Genomic DNA, 11,939 nt, shown 5'->3' with positions numbered 1-11,939 from the left:
GAAGCTATAACTGTGGGGGGAAAAAAAAAAAAAGATGGACATTAAAGGTGGAAAATGATAATTTTTTACTCTAATGGGAAAATGTCAATTTTATCAAGGTAAAATTAAATAAATAAAACAATTAAGTGCACAAAGAGCAAAGAAGCCTTGATCCTTTGTTAACCATTTGCAGTTACTATTTCAACAGCATGCATTTGGCAGTATGTGTAAAAATAAACACATAGTCACGCTGAATGTGCATTTTTGTGTAGTTACACTGAATGTGCACAAAAAGACACTGACAAGGAGGAAATCTCATATTACAGTATGTTTTATTTCAAAAGCCAAGAACAATACCAACATTTAAAACACTTAAGGTATTAATTCTTTCGAACTACTCGTGGCAAGGACCATGTGATGGTTGTCCTTATTGGAGGCTATAAGTCTGCTTCCTGTCTCGGAGTTCAAAGGTAACCCACAGTGATCGTGGATCCTTCTTGTTTTTGCGCACAGTGATCTTTCCCTGAAGCTCTTCCCCTAAAGAAAATATCAAAGACAGCGAAATATGAGTACAGTACACCTTTTTATACTGAAGTCACATTACATTTAACTGGAGGGTCTCTCCCTCTTTCTCTTTGAAGGGATGCGTCATCATTAACTCATCTGTGAGCTGAAATCTACCCCTGAGGGATAACTTTCCACAAGAAGTAGAACTTTTCTCAAAATATAAAGGTTGTTAATAAGACACATCAGTAAATCATCAGTTTTGAAGTAATATGAATTAAAAGAAATCAAATATAAACAGTTACAGCCAAAAACCACGTAAAAATCTGCAAATGAAACTCAGAGTTTAAAGAAAGACAAGATTTTTACCATCAGTTTGTCTTAATATATTCTAGTCAGGTAGGATTACTAACAAAGGCAGGAAGTCCCAAAGCACTGAACCAAAACTGAGAGGAAAAAAAGAGCATTTTTTGTAAAAGAAGGATAGTGTTTCAGTATTTTCTACATTCTATAGTGTTAGCAAACAACAAAGAAACACCAAAACACCAAAATGCTATAAAGTATACATGCAGCTACATATGTCATATTTGCTCAAGTGCACTACTGATGTGTGTGGATTTTGTTTTTATTCACCTTATAGAAAGTTCAGGGAAATAAAACTGGACATATCATGCACTGATAAAAATTAAATAAATGAATGAATAAATCAAAAGACAGAAAACAATTAGACTGAAATCAATCCGTGTGTCCATAGTAAACCAGAAATGAGTAACTGCTCATAAAAACAAGTCTTCCTGATGCCTTGCAGCACTACAGTGCTGCTGAGCTCAGGCCTTTGCAGTAGGAGTTGAACGCACTGTCGCTTACAGAAATGATGATGTGTGTAAAGGCAATGTGGTTTAATGTATGTTAATAAGCAAGATTGTCTGTGAGCGTGCGTGTATGAATGCAGATGTGTCGCGATCCCCAGATGGCAGCAAGGAGGCAGCGCGTCTACAGTGCGATGCACGAGTGATCGGTGAGGCTGTGAGAAGGCGCTGCTGATTATGACGCATAATCACTCTGATTAACTTCACGTTTGACTGCTGGAGGTAAATGAATGTTTACCCAAATGGCAAACAAGCATCCTCTCACGCTCTCCATCCCCGGCCTGCCTCCTCTCCGCATGCTGCGCGCTCCACATAGCTGGAGGTTAGAGGAGGACGACGAGAGAAAATGCTGACAGTGGAGCTTTCTCCAGCAAACTGTCCGCCATCGCTGCTGTCATGTCTTACTCGTTTCCATGCCAACGGTGCTGTCACAGAATCTGCTGCTGGTGCTGTGCTCTGGGGCTGTCACTTCACTACAAGGAGGGCAAACAGCCGTGGCGTTTCTCTGTGGGGGCTTTTACAAAAACAAAAACCACTGTGTGACAAATTGTAATGGAACATAAGAATATTCCATATTTGGGTGTGGAAAGTGGGGGCCACTGCTATGTTGGGAGAGAACAGTGGTGGAAACTTTCTAGTTTATTACAACCTTATTACTGAATCACTTTCAGAAAGAGTATTTAAAAACAAGTAACCAAACCAAAAGTACACATGACAAGAAATCTTAGAGGAGAATATTGTTTGGCGCTGTCTTACTAAAATAAGCAAAGCAGTCACTTGAAGGGAGTGATGCTGCTCCAAGACCTGCATATATCATTCAGCATTAACACACCAGCACTCACAGATGGTAAAGTTACCCATGCCATGTGCAATAGTGCACACTGATCCCACTGGAAATGCTCTCTTTTTAACTGTGCGTTGATAGCATATGTTTATATATTAAAATTGCCCATAGGTGTGAGTGTCTCTCTGTGTTAGCCCTGCGCCAGGTTGGTGGCCTCTCCAGGGTGTACCCCGCATCTCACCCTATGGTAGCTGAGCTACGCACCAATTGCTTTATTAAAGCTGCTCCTTTAAGGACCCAAAGATCATCAACAAATAACCAAATTAATTTTCAGATGTTCCAACGGGTATTTTTCAGCAGCTTGTCCAGTCTTTTGTTGCCCTTGATCTGTTTCTAATTTGTGAATGGCAGAAAAAAAAGGGTTTACACAGCATCGCAACCTTTTTAGGAAATAAAGTTGTACTAGTTAGTTAATCATTTATTATTAATCTCTGGCTCTCTTCCATAGCACATCTTCCTTCCCTCACTCCCAACCGGTTGCAGCAGATGGCCGCTCCTCCCTGAGCCTGGATCTGCTGGAGATTTCTTCCTGTTAAAAGGGAGTTTTTCCTTCTCACCGTTGCCTGTAGCACTTACTCATAGCGGGTCACATATGATTGCTCGGGTTTTCTCTGTCTTCTTTGTATTATTGCAGGTTCTTTACCTTACAATATCAAACGCCTTGAGGCAACCGTTATTTAGATTTGGTGGTATAAAAATAAAATAAAATTGAATTACTACACTGGTTAATAACTTTTGTAATGTTCTTTTTTCATGCCAATCATCCAGTTTGTTTTTTTTATAACTAATAAAACTTTACCAAAAGATTTCTACAAAAGACAATACACAGAAATGTTGCAAACCTGAAAACAAGATACATCCCATAGTAATAAACTGAAAGACACCATTCTGCCCCCGACTCCACACCCAACTTAATAAACTTGGTCATCGGTCAACAATATAGAAGCAAAACTACCCAACTGTGAAGGAAAAGGTCACTGACACACATGCCTAGTTTGTCTTTTCCTGTGTCTCTACAAAGGCTGAAGTCTGGTCTCTGTGCATTTGACTTATAAAATGAGACAATTTCCACAATCTAAAGCTGAAAAAGAAAACCATTAGAAATCAGTCAATGATAGCTATGAAACAAACTCTCTTTCCTTATCCTTGTTTTTTAGGAACTGAATATACCTAAGCCATAAGTTTCTAGAGGACTGGGTTTTGCCTTACTGGTAGTCTTGTGACGGACTGTGGTGGTTTTGGGAGGCTGCAGTCAAACTTCACTTGATAAGAGGTTGATAAAGGCCAAAGAAATAATTGCTTGACCTTTGGTAACCTTTTGTTAAAACAGCACTGAAAGGAAAATAAAAATGTCTTGTTACCAAAGACTCATGCTCTCTAAGCTGTCCGTCTAATGTCAGCTGTGTATTGCAGCATACAAACAACCCATGACAGAGTGTCTTTTCAGTCATGGTGTATGCAAGCAGCTCTGCTGTAATCAGTCAGTGCAAACTCCCAGTGGAAGAGGGCCTCGTGCTTTCAGTAAACTGGCCGTTCAGAACCTTGGAGAAAGAGTTAACCATGTGTGGAAATGAGTCGGGGAACGGTGTCGGGCTTTCACTGCGATGTCATACATCACCGTGCCAGTATCATTAAGCACCACCAGGCCCACAGAAAGCGCCCATGTCAGCCCAGTGCAGCGTTTCTCCATGAAATTACACCAGAGTTATATGTGATTCATTTAAACTGTTGTCATTCACATTTCACTTAGCACTCCTGTAGTCTCCTGTAGAACTAGTACCACCATCTCCCTCTAAAAATCTTTTTCTAAAAGTGTAAAGAAAGGGAATACAAGGAGAGGAGGGAAAGTCGCAGAGAGTATAAAGAGGGACGCGTGCACAGTTAATTTAGCAACACAACAGAGCTAAAAATAGTTCATTTCAAGCACATGTTCACTCTTAAAGCTTCTGGGAATCCTTCTGTCATCCTGATGTATATTTTTATACAAAAGGGCAAGCCACAGCAGCTGACTTCACCTGACACTGATGTGATGCTCATAGCTACATTTCACTCACAATTCTCTGGCATACTCCCTCATGCTCCAATCTGCTTTCATCTAATCCTTTTCTGCTTCTCAGGTCTCGTTCAGCGCACAGCGAAGAGGCAGAGGTGCAGAGATGATGGATTGTATATCCCGAGCACCGGTCTGCACTCACAACTGGTCCATGTGTTGAATTACAACCCTGAAGAACTTTAAGCTTAGCTCGGCCACTGCTGCTCGACAGCTCAAGGACCCTCAGAGTTCAAACAGGATAGAGGGGGAGGGTTGAGGAGGTAAAGAGGTGTTTAAACTGTGCCTGGAGAGGTGAGGCAGGGAGGGAGGGGTGAGGATATTTGGAAGAGCTACGGTTCCACTCAGGACACACGAGGTGAGTCATGAAAATGGGGGCAGGAATAAAGACTACCTGACTGACCAATGAAAGCCTGGATGATGATGCACGCCCATGTTTTAGCTGCTCTGACTAGCTCTGAGCACGTAACCAGGGCACTGCTTCAGCTCAAGGTACTTTCTTGGACCGAAACAAAAAAAAGGCAAAGAAGAAAATGTGACCTTTCTCCAGTGAACATTAAGCAGGTAAAACTGTGAAAAACAGACCCTCCTCTTCAATACTAGAGCTACACAAACACACCAGAGCATGACAAATGATTTTCTGTTTAATTTATTACGCTGCCAGTCGGGAGGATTTGCAGCGATGTTTTGTTCCAGGCTGCTGCGTGCCTACTCTCTCTTGAGCAAGGGCCTCCCACAGAAGTGCGGCCTTAGAGTTAATTACTGCTGCACCTCGTACAAACACATCAAATAAGATTTGGTCCCGCCACGATAAATCACCACAGCCTGAGCCAATATGAAACACAACCACTGGCTGTTTATGCTCAGCCCTTACTTCGGCCAATCAGAGCTAAAAGTGCTTCTCAGTCATAACCCAAGAGGAGAGGCCGTTGTGTGTGTATGTGTGTGTAACAGAGACTTTTATCATCTTCAAGGTGACTTTAGAAAGTTTTCTCTTACAGCTAAGGGGAAGTTTAGTACAGAACTATGCAAAAACAATTGTGCATTTCAGTGTGTAAAGAAGAATGTGTGTATATGGGTGTTGTAAAGTACACCATGGGAGCCTAGCAGGCAGCCGGTGAATGCTGTTAAAAACTCCATTTCTGGTTTACGGCCCCTGGAGGAGGCTGGAGACCGTTAGGGTGCTGGGGTAGAGGAAGCACATCAATAACCTGCTTCTCCCTTCATTTTATTCTTCCATTTAACTTTTTCTGCTTGCACTGCTCGGTTCAAGCTTGAGACGCATGCACAAACTGATGGATCTTTATGGACTTAATCAGTCCAATTTGAGGCAGAATCTTCTAGGCTGAAAAAGCTCAGGCTACAAACACATCTGTGTCTGTGTGTTTAATGGTGCAACATGACATTATGCCTTCTAGATAATGCAGGACTAGGTAAAATAAGCACTGATCAAAGAAGACCAGAGTGAGACAGAACATGTGTAGAGGTGGGAGGAATGAACAAGATTAAGTCTACAAACTGAGGTCTAGTGGCCTCTAGAGGTAGTCATATCCATTACACTCCAAAAATAACCAGAGCTCAGAAGTTTCTACAGGAAAGGTAACATCCGATGAAGGATTACCAGAGCCAGAAGCTGATGGCAGCACATGCAAAAGAGGAGTATACCTAGACACACCACCAGCCAGCTGTCTTCCAGACTTATATTCAAATCTGCTGTTTCGTTTTAAATTGTAATTTTTTTAACCCAAATTAGCAAAAACTATAACTGTCAGCTTGTAGATGTTACTGTTTGATTTTCTGACATTAATATGCTCAGTGAACAGACTGGCCATTGGCACATGAGGTTTTTTACATTTTTGGTGTTCACCGGTTGTGTACAGGATAGTTGTTTATTGGAGGTCCCGAAAACATGATAACACACATGATAATAAGCATTAATGTACACCGCACATTTAAAGGAAATCGGCTCTTTAGTTTCCTGAAATCTAGAAATCTACAAAAATGCATACAAATAATAATACTACTACTAATAATAATAATAATAATGAAGCCCTGCTTTGTCATAAGCCCATAGAACAGTTTTGGTGCTCCTTAAATCTTTGAACTTGAAATAAACTTGAAATATAGTGAATGAATAGTGGTATTGTAAAGCGCTTTGGGTGCCTTGAAAAGCGCTATATAAATCCAATCCATTATTAAACAGAATTCTGCCTCAAAAAAAAACTTGACCTGATTTAAATGATCTCCTGTTCATGATCATATTGCTAGTCTGAGGTCACTCTCTGGTGGACCAGTTCTGATGAACTTCACTTTGTGCCCTGAGATTTCACCTGAGATGGACCTTAGACCTAATTTTTGACTATTCTTATTACCAACGTGTCTTTTACCAAAAAATAGGCTGATGCATTCATATTATCGCTGTCTCTCTTCATTTTTTGGCATAAGGAGAGGGATGGGACAGTAAAGTCTAGCATTGTGCATGCTCTAAAGGATGGCACTGCTTCAGATGGTAAAAATGATCTGTGGTGTTATATGCCTTGCAGTGCATACTACAGGACAAAATCTCTTCTCTCTGAAAAAAGAGCAGAGCATATCACCACAAACATTTCATACAAACTGTTAAGCACGATAGAGGATTTGGGCTTGTTTTGTAGCCACAGGATCTGGTTAACATGGAGTGATTGCACCTACCATGAACTCCCCTTGATTAAGATATTTTTCAGTCTAATGTCAGGCCATCTGTCTGAGAGCTACAGCCTTGCTGCAACAGGACTATGATCTTTAGCATAGCAACAAATCTCTGGCTGAAGAAGGAAAAAACAAAATCAAGGTGGCCCAGTCAAAATGCTGACTGTAACATAACTGAAATGCTGTAGTAGGTCTGTAAGAGAGCTGTACATAAATTAATGAAAACAAACATCAATGAAATGAGAAAACACTGTAAAAAAAAGTGTGGTCAGAATTGCTCAACAACAATGTATTAGACTGACAAAATTAAACAGAAAAGTAAAACTTAAAATTATTACTGCTAAAGGTTCCACAGACTACTAAATCGTGGGTTGAACTTTTTGTGTTTTTCACACTATTCTTTTTCACATGACCATGTCATGCACTATTATGTGAAAAAAATCTGGTGCATAATGCTTCTTGGTATCACTGTGCAGCTTCCTAGTTCTGTTCTGTTTTAGCATACTATTCTTCTCTGCTTTCTCTGATGCATTTATCTTCCCTAGGATAATGCAAAGCCCGTGATAGCGTCTGTGCAGCATCAGAAGTTTTGACATTCTTATCACCCTGGGTGCTGGCCTCGCAGGCTGAGCACGGCTAGGAGTAGCTGGACATCAAGCGGCTCTGTCCCCACACAGGTCATTTATTACAGCAGACTAAGTCTGATATCTGGCCACTGAGTGGACAGCCAGTCTCAAAGCTCATCCATTCCCACTTCAGCAGACATATCCATGATTCCCATTATGATAACATAGAGAGAAAGAGTTTACAGCAGTAATAAATGTGAAATCATCCAGACATTATGTATTACAGTGGTGTGAAAAAGTGTTTACCCCCCTCCTGATTTCCCTTTCTTTTTTATGTTTTTCACATCTAAATGTTTCATATCGTCAAACAAATTTAAATACTAGACAAAGATAACACAAGTATACACAAAATGTTTTTTCCAAATGAAAGTGTTTATTATTAAAGGGGAAAAAATCCAATCCTACACGGCCCTGTGTGAAAAGGGGATTTCCCCCATAAACCTAATAACTGTTTGGGCCAACCTTCGCAGCAACAACTGCAATTAAGCGTTTGCGATAACTGGCAATGAACCTTTTACATGGCTGTGGAGGAATTTTGGCCCACTCACGTTTGCAGAATTGTTGTAATTCAGCCACGGTGGAAGGTTTTCGAGCATGAACCACCTTTCTTAAGGTCGTGCCGCAGCATCTCAATCGGATTTAGATCAGGATTTGGATGGTTTAAGAAAAACAAATGAAGACTTTGGAGTGGCCTAGTCAGAGGTGGACTTGCTGGTGTGTTTTAGATCATTTTCCTGTTGCAGAACTCAAATCCGCTTGAGGTCACAAACAGATGGCCAAATATTTTCCTTAAGGATGTTTTGGTGACAGCAAAATTCACAGTTCCATTTACCACAGCAAGTCTTCAACGTCCTGAGGCAACGAAACAGCCCCAAACCATTATATGACCACCATATTTTCTGTTGGTATGATGTTCCTTTTCTGGAATGCTGTGATACTTTTACGTCAGATGTAATGGGACACACACCTTCCAAAAAATTAAACTTTTGTCTTGTCAGTCGACAGAATATTGGGGAGTCTTGGGGATCATGAACATGTTTTTTGGCAAAACTGAGACAAGCCATTACGTTCCTTTTGCTCAGCAGTGGTTTTTGTCTTGGTACTCTGCCATGCAGGCCACTTTTGCCCAGTCTCTTTCTTATGGTAGAGACATGAACACTGACCTTAACCTTAAGTGAGGCCTGCAGTTCTCTGGATGTTTTCTGGGATATTTTATGACCCCTTGGGTGAATTGTTGCTGTGCTCTTGGGTTAATTTTGGCTGGCCAGCCACCCCAGTAAAGTTCCATGTTTTCGCCATTTGTGGATAATGGCTCTCAATGTGGTAGGCTGGAGTCCCACAGCTTTAGAAACAGCTTTATAACCTTTTCCAAGCTAAGATATCTCATTTATTTTGTTGTTCAATTTTTCCTGAATTTCCTTGGTATGTTGTCGGGCTTTTGAGGATCTTTTGGTCTACTTCACTTTGTCAGGCAGGTCCTACTTAAGCGATTTCTTGATTAAGAACAGGTGTGGCAGTAATCAGGTGTGGGTGTGGCTAGAGAAATTAAACTCAGCTGTCCCAAGATGTGATATACCACACTTAGTTTATATTATAACACACCTTCATTTAGAAACTGCATTTTGTGTTTACTTGTGTTATCTTTGTCTGGTAGTTAGTGTGACAAACATACAAAAAAACAGGAAATTAGGAAGGGGGCAAATACTTTTTCACACCACTGTATCTAAACTGATATACTGTGACGGGAACACCATTTTTGAATGCAACACTAGCAGCAATAATCGTTTCTTTTACAATAAAGAGAAAAGAACTGGCTGGTTGAGTTTGAGAATCAGCACCGTGTCTGAAAAGGAAAACATGCTGGAACCTTCAAATTCTTCAACCATTTCTGAGATGAAAAGACTTTTTAATAAGGTGATCTGACTTTGTTTTCTAACACCAAAACCCCTGTGTGTTAAACTGAGGAAGAATGCCTTTACTGCCAGCCACTGGAGAGCCAGCTTTAAGGACCAACTTATGTGATCAGAAACTGCAGCTTTCTCGAGAACTGCTCATGCAAGCAACATGAGTGAGTGACTGAAGAAAAGAGTGTGTATGATTTATCTGAGGGATGAAATTTTAGGTTTAGCCAGCCCTCAATTTTTGAAACACCTTTTAAACCTAGTTGAGGCTTAAGATTTAGTTTTAGGGATATAGTTAGAATTAGGTTAAGAGTTGTACGGTTACTTGTGATCGTTAAACTTGGAAATGTTTAAGTGAATATAATAAAATAAATGGTGAAATAAATGTCCTCACAACAACAAACACACTGACACGCTTGTGTCACACTTTTGTGCTTATATGAGGGTTTAGTAACTGATGGCATTTTGTAAAGTGTGAGAGCCACACCACAAGGGGCCTTGACATGATAGCATAATGGCTCTGAGTACCCTGCCTTGGGCATCTGCTTGTGATTCTAATGGACACACATGACACCATCAAACAAAATGTCTTCTAATAATGTACTTCTGCGTCAGTGTCCTCACAATGAAGTGAAATCTGTAATATTTAAAAAAAATATAGCTATTAGATGAATCACTGTGTGATGCTGTTAGTGAACACAAGACACAGGACAAGACGTCCAGTTCAGTTTGGTGGAGATTGGGCTTAAAGAAAGTCATTTCCATAAACAATCATACAAATACGACTCACATCAAGCTCTATCAGTTAACTGTCTTTTAACGTGCTGATACAGCGATTCCGCAGATATCTGACTGGCCAGTTACAAAACGCCTCCCTTGTAACATATCATGATTCAGAGGCCTGCAGCTGGCTATCAGATGAAGTTTTACATGGTGCCTCTGATGGCTGAATGCGATTTGTTTTGATCCCTCGCTGTCACTGTGTTTGACGGATAATGGGTGTCAACCAGCCTCACTACATCTCCACCACAGACAGATTACTGACTGCAACACGCTATGACGCACCCCAAAGGGTCCAGAAGAGTGAAATGATATCATGAGAATTACCACACCTGAATATTAAATGCAAACCTGCCTATAAAGTATGTAAATAAGAGTAAAAAAAATTAAACTGAACTGAGTAGACAGTAGCACTAAACGTTGCACAGCATCGTAGAGTGTTTCTCAGTGAAGTGTTGACTCACCGGCTTGGACAGACACAGGTTTCTCCAACAGGAACACGGTCTGTTTCCAGTGTGTCTTTGTGACCTGAGGACCAGTGGAGAACATCACCTAGTAATGTGGAGAGGAAAAAAACATTAGCAGAGCATCCTAAAGTCAGTACTGAGTTTCTATAAAGGAGGATCACTTTGTCATTTTGTATTATTCTGCAAAAAAACAAAACATTTGAATGCTTAAGGACTTCAAATCTATTTATAGGGCCAGCTTTTTGTGAAAGAAATTAGCATTAATGTGAAACTATTTCAAAAGAGGAAACCATGTTTTTTTGAATCCTGTCAAATATGCCACAGAAAGCAGAAAAAAAAGGTGAGGTGAGTTTCTGTTAAAGCTGACCCACTCTTACAGCTATTGGTCTCTGAATCATTTATAGCTGAGTATGTACAATAAACAGAATCTTACTGAAATTCAAATCAATAGAATGCAACTTGAGTTTCAGGTAAAAGAGGAAGTGCAATCAGAAGGCGTGTCTGTGCTGCTCACACAGCTTGGCATCGCCTGTTCCAACTGGCCGGCTCTGCTGGGTAAGTGCTTGTATCAGCAGTCGGCTAGGACGCCCGTCGATTGCCAGCGAATGCCTCAGGGAGGAGGAACACGCTAAAGCGTGAACATAATTGAGTTTCCGTTAAATGGCTCGGTCGCTGCTTACCTTGTTGCTGCAGCCTTTGTCGAAGAAAATGTCAAAGTAGCCCACAATTGCCTGCAATGAAATATGAGGGGTGTGTTAGAATGTGACAGTACAATAAACCCCTGGATTTGTTTGACTACACTGCAACGGTGACATGCAGAGCTGAGAGAGCGAGTGCGCACGAGGCTGGAGGCAGACCATGTCTCGAGATATTAATGAGCAATATGAGCCACATGATAAGGACTGTGTTCAAGAACAAGACAGTAAAAACAAACTGGGAGAAAAAAAAACTTTCGATATGCACCCTTATCTTTGTGTTTAAAGTGCTCCTTAAAGGAGAAAGCGCAATTCAGCTTTGTCATGTTATTCTTACGTGTGAGAGTTGGGCATATCGATACAAATATCAATAGTATCAATAGTATTGATATCAAGGCTGGTATTGCTATTGGATCAATACTAGCATGATAGGATCGATACTTTGATCAATACTGCCACTAAGTTTAGTAGGAAGCCAACTAAACTACATTAATTTAAAAAATAATATAAAATAAACCTTAAACATGCACAATGAA

The 11,939-nt window shown here is 40.5% G+C and overlaps 1 protein-coding gene across 1 annotated transcript in view; it reads right to left on the bottom strand.

The window, feature by feature from the left end:
• Window positions 1-294: 294 nt before the first annotated feature.
• The window catches only part of prmt3 (protein arginine methyltransferase 3), a 32,054-nt gene continuing 20,409 nt past the window's right edge, over window positions 295-11,939 (bottom strand). Inside the window, exons 4-6 of the mRNA XM_005942057.3 lie at window positions 11,389-11,439; window positions 10,706-10,793; window positions 295-516 (exon numbers count right to left, since the gene is read on the bottom strand). Coding sequence (XP_005942119.3) covers window positions 407-516; window positions 10,706-10,793; window positions 11,389-11,439 — 249 coding nt within the window. The 3' untranslated portion in view covers window positions 295-406. The remainder of the gene's footprint in view (window positions 517-10,705; window positions 10,794-11,388; window positions 11,440-11,939) is intronic.

Source organism: Haplochromis burtoni, unplaced genomic scaffold, assembly GCF_018398535.1.
Source record: "Haplochromis burtoni strain Fernald_Lab_line unplaced genomic scaffold, NCSU_Asbu1 Contig_330, whole genome shotgun sequence".
NCBI classification, from domain to species: Eukaryota; Metazoa; Chordata; class Actinopteri; order Cichliformes; family Cichlidae; genus Haplochromis; species Haplochromis burtoni.
The sequence above is the reverse complement of the archived record's forward strand: the minus strand, read 5'-3'. Positions and strand labels throughout refer to the sequence as shown.